The 19,442-nt window shown below is 43.4% G+C and overlaps 2 protein-coding genes across 4 annotated transcripts in view; one reads left to right on the plus strand and one right to left on the minus strand.

The window, feature by feature from the left end:
• The window catches only part of pld1a (phospholipase D1a), a 37,790-nt gene extending 35,512 nt beyond the window's left edge, over nt 1-2,278 (minus strand). For all 3 annotated transcript variants that reach the window (XR_013507296.1, XR_013507295.1, XM_071912395.2), the window contains exon 1: nt 2,125-2,278. The gene's annotated coding sequence lies outside the window, so the exon portion shown is untranslated. The remainder of the gene's footprint in view (nt 1-2,124) is intronic.
• Nucleotides 2,279-7,000: 4,722 nt separating this feature from the next.
• ghsra (growth hormone secretagogue receptor a) lies at nt 7,001-8,697 on the plus strand. The gene is made up of 2 exons (XM_071912398.2): nt 7,001-7,844; nt 8,384-8,697. Exons 1-2 carry the CDS (start codon nt 7,001-7,003, stop codon nt 8,695-8,697), a joined length of 1,158 nt encoding a protein of 385 aa, XP_071768499.1.
• Nucleotides 8,698-19,442: the final 10,745 nt, after the last annotated feature.

Consider the following 19,442-nt stretch of genomic DNA (forward strand, 5'->3'; position numbering starts at 1 on the left):
GCATTCAAAGTATTCAATTCAAAGTATAGAGGACATTTGCGCTCTTGACTCAAGGTTTGCTACAAAGTAGGCCGGCTGTACTGGACCAGATACATGAGGATACATGATCCAGTACATGACATCGGGCCTGAACACTGGCCAAAAAAGAAGCTACTCAGGATGCAAAAATAGAGACGATTTAGTTACACAGACAAAATATAAGGGTGCTAATGATGGTCTCAGTGCCAAAGGGCTCAATGACACTTTCTGTCATCATTATTTTTTCACTATGTAAATAAATCAACTCTATTTTTGCATCTAACGGGCCTCTTTTGTATTTTGTGGTCAATGCAGTAGTATCTAAGTAGCAGTGAAATGGTGCAATGTGAATGTAAAATTCAGTTGACTTATAGTATAACTGTCATCAAATGTAAACCACATATCTACAAAAAGTCAGTTTGTCAGTAACGGAGACGTCTCACTTTGTTTTAGTCATGAGAAAGTCTGTTTGTCCCTCTGCAAGATTCAGTTAACCACACAGCTGACTTCTCCCTTCAAATATGAACAGGCTTACGGTGCAGATGGACGATGAAAGCTGCACAAACACTGTCTACTTTACGGTCTTAAACATAATGGTTACATTAACCCACTAGATATCATTTCTCAGACTACGGCTCAAACTGGGCTGTGGGTTTTTCTCGGGATTCACCACATGACAAGAGTATGTTTTATTTCAGCCTGTGACCCACAGCTGGATCCAATTTACTAAATCTGACTTCCAGGCTGAGAACATAAAAGCCTTACAATGATATAGAGCAGAGAAGGAGAATATTGGAATATGATAGAACTTACATTACATAACTTTATGTCTTTGTGTCTGAGAGGAACAGTAGCTGGATGTGGACACAAAATTCCTCAGCTTTGACAGTTCCCCCCCGTCTGATTAATGATTGATATTGCATACAGGGCAAGATAGCACAGCATGGAATGGGTCAATAAAACACACACACATTCAGTTAAACACACACACACACACACACACACACACACACACACACACACACACATATAGCCTGCTTCTTGGTGTAATCTGCGCTGCACTTTTTGCATTTTTTGAATTATGTGATAAGCTTTTTCTGCTATGTCTTCTGATGTTTTTTGTGTTTTCTACAAAGCCAAAGACAATTTTCCCCATTGTGGACGATAAAGTACTAACTAACTAACTAACTAACTAACACACACACACACAAATACACACACATCAAGCCTGAGGCAGGAATAAAGGTAATGAAATTCGTATTTATCCTGGCACTGCAACAGAAAGGTTTGGGGTCATGCTTCTCATTGTTTGTGCAGAAGAAAAGCACCTGAATGTCTGAGTTCAGCAACTTATGAGGATCAATTGCAACCACAACAGAAGAAGAGGGGTGGGGGGGGGGAGGGGGGGGGGGGGGGTTGGTATGGGAGAAGAGAGGAGAGGAGAAAGAGGAGCAAACTCTCTCCTCTTTTCCCATGACATTCCAGCTGCAGCAACTAACTTTCACAGCAGGGTGTGAGCAGAGGGGGCTGCAAGCCAACACACACATACGCACACACACACACACACACACACACACACACACTCTCCACCAGAGCCTACATGCACCTATACCTATGCAATCATACAACGCAAATGCACCACTAGTAATACATGACAAAAAGTATAGATCCTCAACTTAAGGACCAGAAAACTCTTCACACACTTTAGCCAATTGTTTTCACATAGACACACATCTCTCTTCCATGAACACACACACACACACACACACACACACACATGCACAAACAGATGCAACTCCTCCTTGTCATGCTAAATATATATTTGCTACGAGGAAAGAGACATATAACAGAAACTGCATGCAGCCACCTGTTGGCTTCCATATAACACAGACATAGCAGTAGGTAAAGTAGCAGTTTTCCCTCACAGCAAGCAGACTCAAACATACACTCTTCTAAATGATACCACTGAACACTCTGAGGCTAGGAGTGTCGCAGAGACACATATCCCCCCTCCATGGACGCAAATAGAACGGAGCAGACATAGAGAGACAAATGGACAGAGAGAGAGAAAGAGAGAGAGAGGAGAGAGAGAGAGACATTACCAACCTGCTCTTTTTGTGGACGTGCAGTCCACATGTTGATCAGTCTGCTAAGTCCACCAGGCTTCACTCACTGGACTACAATAACACACACACACACACACACACACACACCCTGCAGCAGAACAAAACACTGTACAGCAGCAGACAGTCCTGTGCTCCTTCCCTTGTGTAACTGAGTAAGTGTGGCTGAGCTAACTAACAGTGAACTCTCACTAACTCCTCAGGAAGGGAGGGGCCTCCGTAACTCCAGACCAATCACCGGTGTCTCAGAGTGAGGGTCCTCCCTCGGGCAACTCTCATTGGTTAAAAAAAAAAAGTGCTGGAATTTGGGGCTAAGTGGGAGGAGTCGTCTGGGGAGAAAATATTGTCAGTGATCCTGCGGTCAGAATTATCTCATCTTTTAAAATTCTCTCACTTTCTCTCTCACACTGTTTCTCTCTTGTTTTGTTCAACCTGTGTGTGTGTGTGTGTGTGTGTGTGTGTGTGTGTGTGTGTGTGTGTGTGTGACTGTGTGTGTGTGTGTGTGTGTGTGTGTGTGTGTCTATCTGTCTGTCTGTCTGTGTGTATCTGTGTCTATCCGTGTGTGTGTGTGTTTGTGTGTGTGTATGTCTATCTGTCTGTGTGTATCTGTCTATCCATCTGTGTATGTGTGTGTGTGTGTGTGTAGGTGTGTGTGTGTGTGTGTGTGTGTGTGTGTGTGTGTGTGTGTATGTCTGTCTGTCTATCTGTCTGTCTGGCTGTCTGTCTGTGTGTATCTGTGTCTATCCATGTGTGTGTGTATGTCTATCTGTCTGTGTGTGTGTATCTGTGTCTATCCATCTATTTCTGTGTGTGTGTGTGTGTGTGTGTGTGTGTGTGTGTGTGTGTGTGTGTGTGTTGTGTGTGTGTGTGTGTGTGTATCTGTCTGTGTCAGTTGATGAAATTTACCCTCATAATCTCCATATCACACCTGCGGCAGACACGACCATTCATTACTCTCTGACAGTGACAGAAACACACACACACACACACACACACACACACTCCCAAACGTACAAAACCATAAAGTGATCTCTTCCTCCATCTTGTGGATGGAGCAATGTATTGCACTCCTGCAACACACACACACACACACACACACACACACAGCTATCAAATGTGTGTGTATGTTTATGACAAGGACTTTGACCCCTAATCAACCACACCTTGGAAGTATGTTGAGACAAAATGACACCCACACACTCACCCACACACTCATACACCCCCACTATCATCACACACACTCCTGAACCACAAAAGCCTTACAGCATCCACAGAAAGCATAGATACAATAGGAGTGATATAATATAGGAGCACCATCAAACCTGTATTGAGAATTGAAGGATTTCTTGAAGTTTATAATTGTAATTGTTTAGATGATCTGTGTATTGTTCTACAGGAACATTTCCAAGTCCTCTAGGGGCTGTGGGACCTGCCTGGTGGGGTAAGACCACTGGAAAGACTCTAGGCTCCTTCGAAGAATCCTTCAAGATCTCAACTAAATTGATTTCCTTTTGAGAGGAAAAATTGAGGGAGTCACTGTCAGAGAAGTTATACTGGCTGACCAGAGGTGTCGCCAGTGTGAGAGTGACTGCTCAATATCTTTCTTTCTTTCGTTTTTAATGTCATTTTATGTATTTTTTCTGTTTTATGTGAAGCATATTGTATTTGCCTTGTGTATGAAATGTGCTATATAAATAAAGTTTGCCTTGCCTTGCCTTGCCTTGCCTTGCCCTAATCAGCCACACCTTGGAAGTATGATGAGACAAAATGACACCCCCACTATCATCACACACACTCCTGAACCACACCTGTTTTGCATGTACTGACTACACAGAATTCACAGCAATAAAATCATAAAAAGATCAAATACACAGAGATGAACTGCAGATGCCATAAGCCACTATGGACAGAGAGAATATAGGATCTCAATTGCTTGATTCATTCATAACAGCGTTCACAACCATAAAAAGATCAAACACAGAGAGATCTACAGTTAGTTACAATACAACTGTGACATTTAGATGAAGATACTGCATGTTGCTGTCGTGTCCTAGAGACCTGATCCAATTTTGGCATTTTGTCTGTGTAAATAGCGTTGTTGCTATAATTAGGCTATTATTATTATAACTACAATTATTGTCATCATCGGTTCAATGAAATCCATTCAGAATGCAGAGTACAAATGTCAGATGTGTGTGATTTGAGTTTTTTCCTGGATGCCGGAAAGAGGCCCATCACTGACACACACACACACACACACACACACACACACACACACACACACACACACACGACAGCAGACAAACACAGACAGCTACGTACCAGATGTAGTGAAAGGTGATACCTCTGAATGACACAAGTGTCCTGGCTGCACAGTTTGTGTTCTGCTTGTGTTCTTTCTGCTATTAGGATTAGGATCTCTCTCTCTCTCTCTCTCTCTCTCTCTTTCCCTCTCTCTCTCTCTCTCTCTCTCTCTCTCTCTCTCTCTCTCTCTCTCAGTATGATTCATTGGTCATAAACATTATGGTGTCTTCTGGTAAACACGGAGCAAAGGGCAGAGAGAGATAACAACAATATTTGAAGCCTGAGGATTATGTCGCAGTAGTCATGGAAAAAACTCCAATTTTGATCAGTTTCATGCTTTAAAGTGGCGATTTGCATCATCCACTATGGGTTTAGTCAGTTAGGGCATATGGTCTGTCAAAGCCTTCCAAAAATGATACTATTTTTTTTAAATAGCTGTGTTAAAAATTATTTTTCTTCCTATAAAGTAAACTTTTTTTAAGATTCAAGGTTTTCATTCAATGGCAGTAATATGTTTCCTGATGTTTAAAAGGCCCACTGTGATGCCACCTAAAAGTGGGTGACGCCTACACTAGTGGTTATTAAGTAGGTCACTATGGGTGGGTTTACTGTAACCCCACCACAGTGTTACTGTAATCTAGCTGAAACATGAGTAGATAGTGAGGTGGATATCCTCCATATACTGTACCTGTGTAGCCACACCTTGGTCAAATAGTTTTTGCAAATAAAACTTCATGGAGTACCACATAGATGCGGTTTGACACATAAAACAATATAATGAGTGATGCTAATTTGCAAATACTAATTAAAGCAGGAGCATAACTGCTACATCATGCCCTCTGTTCTTCTGCAGAGGGCAAACTGGAGCCTTGAATTCAATCTTGACTGCGCTTCAGACTGCTTGTAATGTAATTTGATACTTTAAATCATTCTGGGCAGGTGCACTTCTGAGATTAAGCTCAAAGATTTGATCCGATCTGGCAAAACTGTTATGTATACTTTCTTTTTAAATATTTAACCCCTAATGGTTCTTTTGAAAAATAGTAATAATAACACCACACAAGCAACATTGACAGATCATTATGTTTTCATTCTCTGCTCATTCTCCTTGCAGGATCAGCTACACAGCAGCATAGGTATTTGGTGTCTTGCTCAAGGACACTTCAGCAGACGGGATGTTTGCCAAACGGGGGCTTGAAGGACAGTTTCTCTGCAACCTCCAAATCCCCTAACTCCCTTGCTTTCTCAAGCGCAAAAGACTTGATGGTAAACAGCAGTATATTCTGTATTAACCCCTAACCATCACTACACTAACATCACCTGTAGGTGGTGTTGTAGCACTGGTCTCACTTTAGACCCCCACACCACCCACCCACCCACCCACCAGCACTACCAGCACTATCACTTTACCTGTATCTGCTGTTTTCCCCACTGGGAGACTGGATCCATTGGCTGGATATGCGCCGCACATCTGGGAGAGGAGACGTGGAGAGACAGAGCGAGTTTGTGTTTCATTCTCAACTATTTTATTATACTTTCACCCACTGAAATCCCATTTACATGACTGTTTTGACAATGCGTCGTTCCTGCGTGGTGCTTGTGACCTTTATAAAATTGTTTCCATTTCATCACACAGTGCTTGTTTTTACGTTGGTGTTTGTTTACCCGTCTGTGTTTGGCTGAGTTTGAGCCCCAGTGCCCTCTCCGAACAGATGCTGCTCACCGCGGCTGTCGCATCACTACGACCCTGGCTCTGACTCACCATCACATGCTGCCCGATGCAACTCGTCTCCCGTTACTATATTTTCTGCCGTTTTGTTGTTGTCTGACGCGCAAACGCAGGGGCGCGCTGCTGGTGATGGGAACACTTTGGGACGCTGCGCATGGAGGATCCTAATGGTTCATTTTCCCCAAAGCACTCAACTGCTGCTGGCACACACAAGCAGAGAGGATGCGGGATATAAATTGTCTTTGAGTTTGATACTTTTTCTCTTGGACTGTACTTTATAGACAATAGGTGTTTGTGCTTTGTTTTTTCCTGCTGCATTTGTTTTGATTGGAATACACCTCCGCATAAATTTCGGCTGGCCGATGTGAATTTGCAGATATCCAGCATGTAATTTGTTTTGTTACATACGCCTACTCTTCTTTTGGACAAGTGCTTTTAGCACCTAACACTGTTTTGCCACCTCAGAGAATGCGTATGGCAGATGAAGTGGATCATTTGGACAGTGTGCTAAAATAACCTGATGTTCTTGTTGGAGTCTGGAGAACAATCTGTTGGAGAATCTCAGACGTAACTTTCAAAGCTCGGAATTGTGATTTCCAGTTATTTCTCCTTCACAGTGACCCGAGGTTACGCAAGATTGTTTACAGAGCGCGCAAAGCTCCGACTTTTACGCACGGCTAGGCAACCTTTACCACCAGCTCCGCGATTAAAAGTAGTGGTGATGGGAGGAAAGGACAGCGTCAAGGGGCTTGAGGAGTCCCAGACCCGGGGTGTCTTTAACAGCCAGGGCCAGCCGTGGCCCCGTGAATGACCGTGCGGCGACAGCATGCCCTCTTGGCCCAATCGCTCGGAGTGCCTCTCCCATAACTGCAGCTGGGAAGAGACCCACAACGCCACAAGGAACGGTGACCTTGTTCTGCCTCCTCTCAACTACTACTCAATCCCTCTTCTCACGGCCATCACCGTCGCGTGCACGCTGCTGTTTCTGGTCGGGGTGGTCGGTAACGTCATGACCATCCTGGTGGTCAGCAAGTACCGGGACATGCGCACCACCACCAACCTGTACCTGTGCAGCATGGCGGTATCCGACCTGCTCATCTTCCTCTGCATGCCACCCGACCTCTACCGCATGTGGAGGTACAGGCCCTGGCGCTTCGGGGACGCGCTCTGCAAGCTCTTTCAGTTCGTGTCCGAGTCGTGCACGTACTCCACCATCCTGAGCATCACCGCTCTGTCAGTGGAGCGCTACCTGGCCATCTGCTTCCCGCTGCGGGCCAAGGCTCTGGTCACCAAGAGGCGGGTGCGCGCCCTCATCCTTGTACTCTGGGTAGTGTCTCTACTGAGCGCCGGACCCGTGTTTGTCATGGTGGGAGTGGAGCGGGACTACATGGGACCGCCACACAATTCTAGTTCGGGGTTGAACGAGTCTGGCCTCTTCCTGGAGGCCGGGGACACCCGGGAGTGTAAGATGACGCACTACGCCGTGGAGTCGGGTCTGATGGGGGCCATGGTGTGGTTGAGCTCCGTTTTCTTCTTCATGCCGGTATTCTGTCTGACGGTGCTCTACAGCCTCATAGGCCGCCGTCTGTGGCAGAGACACAGGGAGACAAACATCGGCTCCCGCGTGGCGCACCGGGACAAGAGCAACAGGCAGACCATCAAGATGTTGGGTAAGGTATTCACATTTCTCCTGAAACGTTCACACAGAAATTTTGGTCAAAACTGCTGGTTTGCACCGGAAAATTCCATATGGTTAGTCTATGTGTTCATTCAATACGCACACTTTACGCACAGCCAGTCACTTGGATAGGCTATCTGTATGTATGATTTCAACATATAAATAGCCATGCAATTTAGCAGTGTTAATGAATATGTCTCGGAAAGACATTGGCCTACTGATGATGTAATAGTAATAAATCAACAAAGCAGCACGCTCCAACCAGCAGGGTCTTAGCCTGCTGTTATTGTGGCATTTGTCGATTGCTCATCAGGGAAGTATAGACGTGTGAATATCAAACCTGTAGAACAAGTTTTGGATTAAGACTTAAATATAGAAGAAGAAAGGTATCCAGGAATGGTTTTACTGGCAAGGACAGTTCTCAGTTAAAGCTCCATTGCTCCTCCTCATCTCTCATCTATGACTTCCTCTGCATCCTCCAACCTTCTCCACCCCACCCTCTCCTCCTCCTCCTCCTCCTCCTCTCTCCAGTGGTGGTGGTGCTGGCCTTCGTCCTGTGCTGGCTGCCGTTCCACGTGGGTCGCTACCTGCAGTTCCGCTCTCTGGACGCTCCGTCCCCGCTGCTGTCGGTGCTGTCCGAGTACTGCAGCTTGGTGTCCGTGGTTCTCTTCTACCTGAGTGCCGCCATCAATCCCATCCTCTATAACACCATGTCATGGAAGTACCGGGGCGCAGCGGCGCGTCTCTTCGGCCTGACTGACAGCCAGCCGCCCCGGGGACGCACCGCCAGCACCGTGAAGGGAGAAGGCTCACCCGGCTGGACGGAGTCCACAGTCAGCCTCTAAACACCTGACTCTGTAAGAGTCTGGATGATATAAATTAGAAGAACATTTGTGTCGCGAGCTCAGAAGTTGGGAACACTGACCCCACCAGCCATTATTTTCTGTCAGTGGTATTCAGGCTGATAAACTGCTGCTATGTGAGCACTTGCCTTGGACTGTGCGGAACAGAGGATGAAAAGAGTGAGTCACAAAAGCTGCAAGCCTCTATTCAGTTTTCAAACTCTACACCAAAAGACCATTCCAGGTTCATTTTTTGTTGGATTATTTCAGCAAGTGCCATCATGCTATTCATACAGCACATCCAGAAGCATTTGAACAGCACGATCAATGGTATGCAGATTTATAACTCACTGTAGCCTGAAGTGCGTACACTGATTCAAATGTGAAGAAAATACGCAACACACGCACGCACACACGCGAGCACACGCACGCACACACGCGCACACACACACTCGCACACATATAGCTATGATTACAATTGCCTTACATTGTATAAATAATATTCTGGATGACAAAGAAAGCACTGTAGAACTTGTGGCACTGCTCTGTACTCCATTAAAGAGGGGCAGAGGTGCAGTGTGTGTGTGTGTGTGTGTGTGTGTGTGTGAGAGAGAGAGAGAGAGAGAGAGAGAGAGAGAGAGAGAGAGAGAGAGAGAGAGAGCATGTGTGCATATTTGTGTGTGTGAGGTGTCATGTTTTTTTGGTGTGATGTATGTTGCCAGTGTATTTACCTCTACTTAATGTGTCTAAGTTGTATGTTAAACAGAGAGTTGGAGAAAGAGAATATGTTCCTGATGTTTTAGTTTTGACAATTTGTTCTCATGCTGAATGCCCTGTCTCTTGCTCATGCATGTCCATGCTGTGTTGTATGCTGCCAAACTGGGCCAGTGGAACTGGAATGAATAGAATGGGCATTCCTGTTCAAATCAACATTCATTTAGTCATTTACAGCAGTGGTTTTCAACATTTCTAAGACAATGATATAATGATATAATGATGAGAAATAATGAACATTATTCAACTAGTAGGCCTCTAGCTAATCAAGAGAAATAGCCTGAAAATGGAAAAAAAATAGATTAATCATTAGTTTGGTGTCACAGTTCACCATTCTACACATACACATCAGGGGACTTTGAGTAGGAATCACTTCATTTTTAGTGGTCACTTCTGAAAAATGTTGAGAACCACTGATTTACACAATCCAGTACAATTAAGAAGTATCAATTTGGTGCATAAGACACGGAAAGCTGACATGTTTACACAGCAAAGGCATTATTTGACCAAACTTTCCAGTGGCAGTTGTGATAGATACTGCAGCCTTCTGAGACTAATGAACTGTCCACATATGAACCAGTGCCGATTTTCATACATGATCAACATATGGCAGCCGCCTCAGGTGTACCAAAGTCAGTTACCATGACACAACACACAGGGCCTGTCTGTTAAAGTTCTCTGGGAGAAGCATGTCCTAATCAGTGGAGCCAGTCTCTTTGGTCAAACAAAAAGACAGATTGAAGCCCAATACATGTAACCATGGATGCAGATGACAAGATTTGTAACACTAATTGAAGCAAAGTTTCACTTTCGTAACTAAGTGAAACGTTGGGAATAAACTTTTTATCTTTCCTCCTTCACACCTCCATAAAAGTACAGGAACAGTCCTCCTGCGACATCAGCTGCCCTGGGGATCCACTGTCACTCCAGGCATTCAGAACTTCTTCCCCACTTCTCAACACTGACAAGGGCAAATGGGCAAAATGATTTCTTAAACAATTAGATCCAGGATACACTATGTGCTTAATTACATTTTCAGACTAAATTTACAAATGAAAGACAATCTATGGGTTCCCAGAGCAGCCAATTTTTGCAGGTGACTATCCATGGACCCCTATGGAGGTATGTGCACTAAAAAAATGAAATGTCTCTTTAAGTGAAACTTTAAATTCCAATGGTGCCAACCATGACAAAACTTCACAATAAGGCTGTATAAGAAAGCATCAAAAATGACTTTCTTTGGACAAACAGAGGCTAAAATTAAAATGGATGACAGATTACTGAACTATCTATTAGCGATGGTGTCATGCTTGCCTTAACCTGTACATAGATGCTTTGTAATGCAACACACTCAATACTGTCAAAAGGTTTCAACAGTCCAAATCACTGCAGCCACTGCAGCAGCCTCCGCCAATCTGCACTGGACTACAAACATGGCCTCCCAGCTCTGAAGAATGTATCTCTGTTATTGAATGTTTCTGACTGTACATACTGATGTCATGACATATTTATTAATCTACAGGATGTATACCAAGTAAAAGATGGAGTAAATATGGATTCATATTTCCTTTTTTGGAAAGTCTGTGAGTAACTGCTGTTGGATAATGTATCTGTTTGTTAATGATGAAGTCTTGTAAAAGTAAAAAAAAACAAAAAAACAAAAAAAAACAGGAAAAACTCACTCGCTCTGTCTTTTTGTAAAAATGTCTTCCACTCTTCATGCAAACAGGCACACAGTTGACAGTCAGGTGGGTATTAGTCCCAGGCAGGTGGACATTAGGTTAGGAGAAACTAACTATATCCACTTAACCCTTTTCCCAAAAAGAGGTAGAAACACACACACCTAACATGTGAACCCTAAACTGCTCTGAATGGACTGAAACACACACAGACACACATCACATCCCCATCAGGCCTGTAATCTTCGCTGCATGTGATCCCGCTGTACCCCATTAGATAATATTGGTCTCGAAGGCTGTTACACTGGTCAGTAGATCGTAATCCTAGCACAGAAGCCCAGCAGTGTGTTCTCTATCATCTCCGCTGGTGCCGTCCCGTTGCGTCTGCAAAGCACAGCGCTGCTCTTATCATCTCAGACAGTGTAAAAAGCAGCAGGCTTGGCCCTCAGACGCCACGCTTGGCTCAAAGGACCCCTCTGTCACCTCCAAAGTGCCTGATCAAAGCACCTCATTAGGTAGGAGTGTTGACGCACGCTTTGAGCACGAGATGTCCAGCAGAGGTTTGCAAGTGTGTGTGTGTGTGTGAGAGAGAGAGAGAGAGAGAGAGAGAGAGAGAGAGAGAGAGAGAGAGTGAATGGAAAAGAAAGTGTGTTGAAAGGATAATAAACTCCAAAAGTAAGGAAGGAAGTGAATCAGGACTGACAGACGGGACGGTATTTCATAAAAGATGGAGAGTGGGCGGGTGATAAGTGAGGACAAGAAGAAGTTTAAAAGAACCACAGAGACGGGGAGAGAGGGCCCATTTTTTTCTGAATGTGTAATGAAAATGGACAATAAAGCAAAGAGAGAGAGAGAGGAGAGGCTCAATGAATGAGTCATACATCATGAGAGGTTATCTAGATGTGGGCTGTGCGGGAGAGAGCGGAGAAATTACCGCCAGAGAAGGAGGAGGAGGAGGAGGAGGGTGGAAGGAGAGGAACAGAAGGAGAAAGATAAGGAAAAATAAGATGAAGTTAGTTGAGGGATTGAGGAAGAGTTCATGGCATGGTATGTTCCTGTATCTATCTCCGTTTATTACTCTGTTTATTTATTTAGTCTTTATTTTACCAGGAAGTCCCATTGAGATTAAACATTTCCAAGGGAGACCTGGCCAAGAAATGGCAGCAGGTGTTACACAATATAATACAGTAGAAAATAGAAAAATAGTAAAATATGTACAATAAAAAAGATCACAATTTAGATCAGAAACAGGAGCATACATCTTGCATAAAAGTGGGGATAAATTGTTTGAACTGATTCAGGGGAATAAAATGGTCGAGCTGGAGCTTTGACTGGAGATTGTTCCAGAACCAGGGTGCAAAATAATAATAACGCCTTTTCCACTAAAAACAGCTCTGATTTGATTCTGATTCTACTTGAGGACTGGGTTGAAAAATGTTGCTCTATTGGGTTGAGATCTGGACTGAACTAAAGTCACTGTCATGTTCCTGGAACCATCTTGAGGTGATACCGCATTATCCTGCCGGAAGGATCCATTTGAAAAAGTGAAGCCGGCCATGAAGGGATTTCCCTGTCAGCAACAGTGTTTCAATCAGGAGAGACTAGGATGAATGCTCGAATGAAAAGTTTATTCATGACATAAAACAAGATGTAAACTTTGGCGTAAGCTCCATGGAAGAACTCCTCCCATTTGTAAAGTTAGGAGTACATCCGGGATAGACGTAGGAATTAGGATGTCCCCCCGAGGAGTTCCTCTGGAGCCTGGACATTGGTGGTGATGGGGTGGTGGAGGGACGAAGGTAAGCACAGAGACTGGAATGACAGCAGCATACGGCATAGATCTGAGAGAAGGGCAATAGCATAGAAGGTGACGTGTATATACTCCCGTCACTTAGACGATTGGCTCTTTGAAAAAGAGAGGGAAGTGATGGCTAACTCTGATTGGTTCTCTGGAAAAGAGGGAAAGTGTCCACCAACTCTGACTGGGTAAAGAGAAAGCATGAGTGAATGATAAGTAGTCTTCCTGATTGAAATTACATAATACTTCACTTAGGCATGTTGTGTTCAAATGATGCTCCATTGGGACAAAAGTAGATTGGTACATTTCCCCACACCATTACACCAGCAGCCTGTGCCGCTGACACCAGACAAGATCCATCCATGGATTTATGTTGTTGACACCAAAGTTTGACCCTGCTATCAGCATGTCACAAGAGAAAGGATTTGGCAGACCATGCAGCGGTCTTTCACCATCCAATTTTGGTGTTCATGAGCCCGCTCTAGCTTCATCTTCTTGTTCTTAGCTGTTAGAACTCTTAGCTTAACGGTTTTCTGCTGCTGTAAATCATCCACTTCAATGTTCAACAGGTTGTGTGTTCTGAGATGCCCTTCTGCACAACACTCTTGTACCAAGCTGTTATTTGCATTCTTACGGCCCACCTGTTAGCTTGAAGGAGGTTTGCATTCTCCGCTGCCTTCTCTCATCAACGAGGGGTTTTTCCCGTCAGCACTGCAGCTGACTGGATGTGTTTTGTTTAAAGCACCATTCTCAGTAACTCTTGCAACTGGAGCGTGTGAAAATCCCAGGTGGCCGGCGGTTTCTGAGATGCGTTTGGCACCAATGACACTACGTTTAAAGTCACTTAAATCACGATTCTCGCCCATTCTAGCAATGAGCTGAAGTAACTGAACCTCTTGATACTGTCTGCTTTATGCTTTATACTTATGCTTTATTTATATGTTTCACTCTCTGGAGGAATGAGCTGTTAAATTGAGTGTACGTCTACATTCATTCCCAGCACCACATAAACGTGTTATATTATTGTTGTATTAAAATTTTATTAAAAATGGATAAAGGGAAAAGAGAAAAGGGGGTTATTGTTTTGCTCATATTGGTTGTTTTGTCTCACACTCTCATCTCTTTCATTGGCCAGTTTGTACAACGTATAAAACAAACTTACTCGCACCACAAAATGATCAAGGGTAACACAAAAAAAAAAAGTCAAAGACTAATTTTCCACTGTGGTGCTTGGTGCGCTGCGGGCTGAGAGGAAGTGAATGGGGGTGAAGGCTGTGGGTGAACGGACCCAGTCAGGTGCGGTGCAGCGTTCCCCCTGGTTGCCCTCAGGGACAGCAGGCGATAATAGTCTCTCTGTGATTTACTCTCCCCAGCTATCTGGCTAAACACTATCAAGGCCACTGGAGAGTAAATCTAACACTGACGCAGCAGGCTTGACACACACACACACACACACACTGTCTACGTCCTTGAAACCTTGTGTTAACAGAGTGAAGTAAATCAGAAGGAGAGGTAAATTATTGCAGAACACCCTTAACATTGAGTGTCTACATCATCTAGTGTCCATATAATTACATTAATGTCTGCATCATTATTTAGAGTGGTGCCCCTTTTTACTACTGTTTTGAACCATAATTCTTTTGATTGTGGCGTTTAATCCTAATATTGTAAGTATTGATTATTAATCACCTGTGTTTACAACACTACATAGAGGAGCCTTGAGAAGATATTCATAATTCACTCTTCAGCTCTTATAAAATCCATTGCAATGCTCTGGTACACATCAGTCAATTTCAGAGCAGCAGTGCTTCTGTGTTTCTCCTCTTCACACACACACACACACACACACACACAAGGCTGACTGATACGAGGAGACTGTCAAAGGCTATATTGCTATTTTTTTCCACCAAATCCCCATCCATTTAATACAGAAAGGATCTTGGGAGTACACAGTGTACAGCAAGACATGTCTAATGTATTAGTCCAATGTTTTCCTGCAGAAAACAGAGCCACATAAAAGCACTCTGGGATTAATACACATAAACGAGCTGAGAACTGTGTGTAAAATAGCGCATGATGTCGTGTGAAGTGCTGACAAGGAACGACACACAAAATAAAACATACTGTTACAGTCCGAGTCAGAAAAAAATTAAAACATTTATTGGGCATAAATATATTATATATACGCTACCGATACAGTTACGTCTTACATACATAGGGTAGTATTTGCAAAAATCTATACATTAAAATTGATATGGCAGTTTCTTTTATATAATGCATATGAAATTGTCTAACATTTACAATACAAGAAGAAATGCATGAATTTCATTTTTTTTTTCAATTCGTAGACCATGACAACATTGGAATGTTTGTTTTTAAATTGTGAGGTAAAAATATGTTTCTTTTTTTGTTTTGCTTAAAAAATAGTTAAATACCTGTGAGTCTCTGTACGTTTGTCAAATCGCCAATCTCTCAGTCAAAATCTCTACTTTCTGTAAAACGTACAAAACATAAAAAAAATAAAATAAAATAAAAATTAAAGAAAAAAAAAATAAAAAGAACCAATCAGAAGGCACAGACGTGGGGTTGCTGGGCAAAAACTGTCTCTCATTCTTGACATACCCGCCAAATGTGCAGGACCTGCAGGGTGGGTGGGGAGGGCGGGGGTCTATGAACTCACCAGCATTTGAGAAACAAAAATAACCAAAAAAAAACAAAAAACAAAGCACATAAAGGGAGTACCCTGCCCACAAACACACAGCCTTTCGGCGAACGTTGGGTTGACGTTGGACTGATCAATGCTAATATCACTGGCCTGACCTTGGCCAAACACAAGGCCAATCTCTACTCTCCTGTTAGAGCATTAAGGCTTGAAGGAGGGGGGGTGCAACGTAATGTCAGGGATTTAAGGACAGGACACCTCACACACCCGCCTGTCGACTACCATGCAACAGGCTGGGCAGACACACCATGGGCAAGTCTGAAAAAGGCACCGCACTCCCTCCGCTCTGCACTTGTTTTTTTGTTGCTGTAGTCTGCATGTTGCAGGGAGCAGGGTGCCGTTTGAGAAGCACAGAACCATGCCCCAGTAATGCCAATGTCACAGTGATGCCAACGGCAGAGTAATGCCAATGAATGTAACAGACGGCGTTGGCAGTAGTGTTTGGAACAGAGCGAGAGGAACCTCATGTCTCCTCTCGCTGATATTAACCTCATCAAGACTAATGCTCGGCATAAAAAAAGTGCTTCAACTCTGTTAGTCATATTGTATTTTCTTATTACCATCTCATACTATAGCTCTATAGATATCTCTGTATATCATCTCTTAGCAAAATACTGGATACAAAATACTCACTACTGCTATACCAGCACTAGCCTGAACAAGGAATCGTCATTATTATTATCGTCGTCATCTGCCTGAAATCATTGTATGATTGTTTTGCCTTTTTTTTTTTTTTTACCTTTCAGTGTGAAATCAGGTTGTGTTAAAACTCTCCTCAGAAAGGGGCTACACATTTCAAAATGGCACATTTTGCTTTACAAAACAAAAACAAAAAAAAACATCAAAATAATAAAAGATAATATGAAAAGAAGCATAATCACAGATCAAGTTAATGTTTTTTCCTTTTTGAGAGAATAATAATAACAATAATAATAATCGTAATGCTGTGTCGTTACAGAAGAACATCACAGAACCCTTTAGACGACCGAAAAAGCAACATCGAGTGGACACAAGAAGCCTGCACTTTGGCAATAAAACAGTAAAAGATATCAGAAGCTTCATTATAACACTAATCAGAAAATAAGCCAAAGGCAGCTACGTATATCCCATAACAGATGACTTGAACTGACCCTAGGGCCTGGCTTGCTACATGTCTCTCTAAGCATTACAAGAGCTGCTCGGCTGTGCACGGCCGGGACAGGAGATGAAAAAAATATATATATAGGCATTTGGTTACATGTTTGAAACGGCAATGATAACTGCAATGCAGGGACTGATGAGCTACAGGTTCCCAACAGCTGTAAGAGAAATACTTAAAGGGTTACTGAGATAAGGAATGCTGGCCTTAATCACACAATCTAACATACATCCATTTAAAAAAAAAAAAAAAAAAAAAAAAAAAATTAAAAAGAAAAAAAAATAACATGCTACAAGGAAAAAAATTAGTATATAACTACACTTGTCTCTTAATCTTTAAACAATAAATAAATGAAGATTGCACTGTAATTGGCATGTAAAGTACTGTATGCAAATATATAGTATAAATAAAACCTAGAAAAAGAACTCTACCTTAACTTTCCCATCAACTTTGGCAAAGGTATTTTGAGCTAGTAAACCACTTTGCTTACTGACACATACAGGAGCAAGGCACAGCTTAGAAAGAGGGCATGATACAGCATCAAAAATGAAAGACAGAGGGAAAGAGAAAGGGAGAGAGGGAAGGATGGAGAGAGAGAAGGAGGAAGAGAGGGAGAGAGAGAGGAGGAGGAAGAGAGAGAGAGAGAGAGAGGCTACCATGATGATGATGATGACAGCGATGGGGATGATGGGGTTAGATCTCCCCTCTGTAAGGCCTTATCCCTGAGGTACGTTACAGGCTGCCAATCAGAGCTGAGGGGCGGGGCTAAACCACCGCCCCGTACCCCCGTTCCCCCCCTCCCTCCTCCCTCCTCACCCCCCCCCCCGATAAAAGTGGACATGTCACTCAGTAAGCAAGCAGGTCAGGGTGACTTCTTTGGATCATCAGGGTGTATTGGGCTGTACCTTGGCTTTGTTTTGGGGCTGGCTGGGGTTAAGGGGTTCGGGATGCAGGAGGGAAGGGGGAGGGGGGAGGGGGGAAGGGGGGGAAGGTTACGGGGTGTTACGTGTGTCAGAATGCCCTGTTCTGTTGTTGTGTTCTGTCGAAGGCTTGTTTGGTTAGTGAACATTAGTTCAAGTCCCCAGAGAACACGTCTGTCTGAGGAGAGACCACAGACTTGCTACTGCTCTGATTACATGTCAATAAAGCACCTTTTAAGAGAGAGAGAGAGAGAGAGAGAGAGAGAGAGAGTGTTAGAGAGAGAGAGAGAGAGAGAGAGAGAGAGAGTAGGGGATGAGCAGAAAGACGGGGATGGATCGAGAGCAGGAGAGGAGCTGGTAAGCGGCCAGAGCAAAAGGTAATTACAGATAATTACAGGCGGCAGAGGAGAAAAGAAGAGAAGAGTCTTTAGATGTAGGTATCGATTCACAGACTAGCTGGCAGGAGAAACTACAGCTCCAGCGCTGCTCTGGCTGGCGGCGGGCTGAATGTCAGGCGGTAAAGCTCAAGCTAACTCCTAATGGCTAACGCTTTCCTGGTTAACGCGCACGGCTCTGAGAAGGGCGGCTAGCTGGCAGGCGGTTAGCACCTCTGGGTCTGTGATGCTACGGGCACATCGCTAATAAAGCTACAGATAAATAGGCTGGAGCAATGGTACTTGAGATGGTAGTATATAGATTAATGACAGGCACCGAGAGCCAATCAAAATGCCCAGCCCAGCCCTTTCCTAACAAGTCGCAGCCAATCACAAACCCAGTCCGGCTTCTTGTTTTCCTCTCTTAGCAGTTTTACCCATTCGACCCCTACGTGGTTAAAATTAGAATACCTATAAGGGTTTGTATTCTGATCCAGGACCAGTGTTTCAGGGCTTCTTCCACTGTAAGCACGCGCTGCTGAACTGACCTCAGAGCTGCTGTTAGTGAGCACCTAGAGTCGACTCCTCCTCCCCTTTCACACTGTACTTCAGACCCTACATCACCATCACTTATATTACATCACCTCTATAGCATCATAGATATTTGTTATAATATATATTGTGTGTATATATATTAGATTACTGGTTTTCCATTCTTTCTTAGATATAATAAAATCACAGGATAGCAGCATCATACACCACACATGGATTGCATCGCTTTGGTAGCTGAATGAGTGAGTGATTGAATGTTAAAAGCTGAGGAGATATGCGATTGACGTCTTAAGAGGAGATGTGTGTGTTTCTCATTGTCATTGCATGTGTATAAAAGTGTGTGTGAGACTTGTGTGCATGTGTATATGCAAGTCTGTATATGCCTGTATATGTGTGTGTACTGTGTCTTTGTCTGTCTGTGTTTGTGTACAAGAGCAGGTGCAGATTGCATGAATTGACCTACAGTCGGTAGAGAAGTAACAAACTGAATAATAAAGTATGAACGACTAAAGCTTTGAAGGCCTACACTGGAATATGGCTGAATGAATAAAGACTGCAGCAAAAAAATGCAAATTAAACATTGTAAAACAAAACAAAAAAATGTAAGGCAATGACCGTCAAGAAATATACACGTTCTCTAATCGAATATGTTTTAAAAAGATACAAAATAAAAACATGCAAGTCAGTCTGAGGAGCAACTGCTTTGCTCACAGCTATTTTAAGGCTTGATTATCAGTTTTCTTTCCCAACCGAGGTACGGCTAAGACAAGGCTTCCCTCGACATGAATCCT

Source organism: Centroberyx gerrardi, chromosome 17 (assembly GCF_048128805.1).
Source record: "Centroberyx gerrardi isolate f3 chromosome 17, fCenGer3.hap1.cur.20231027, whole genome shotgun sequence".
Lineage (NCBI taxonomy): Eukaryota > Metazoa > Chordata > Actinopteri > Beryciformes > Berycidae > Centroberyx > Centroberyx gerrardi.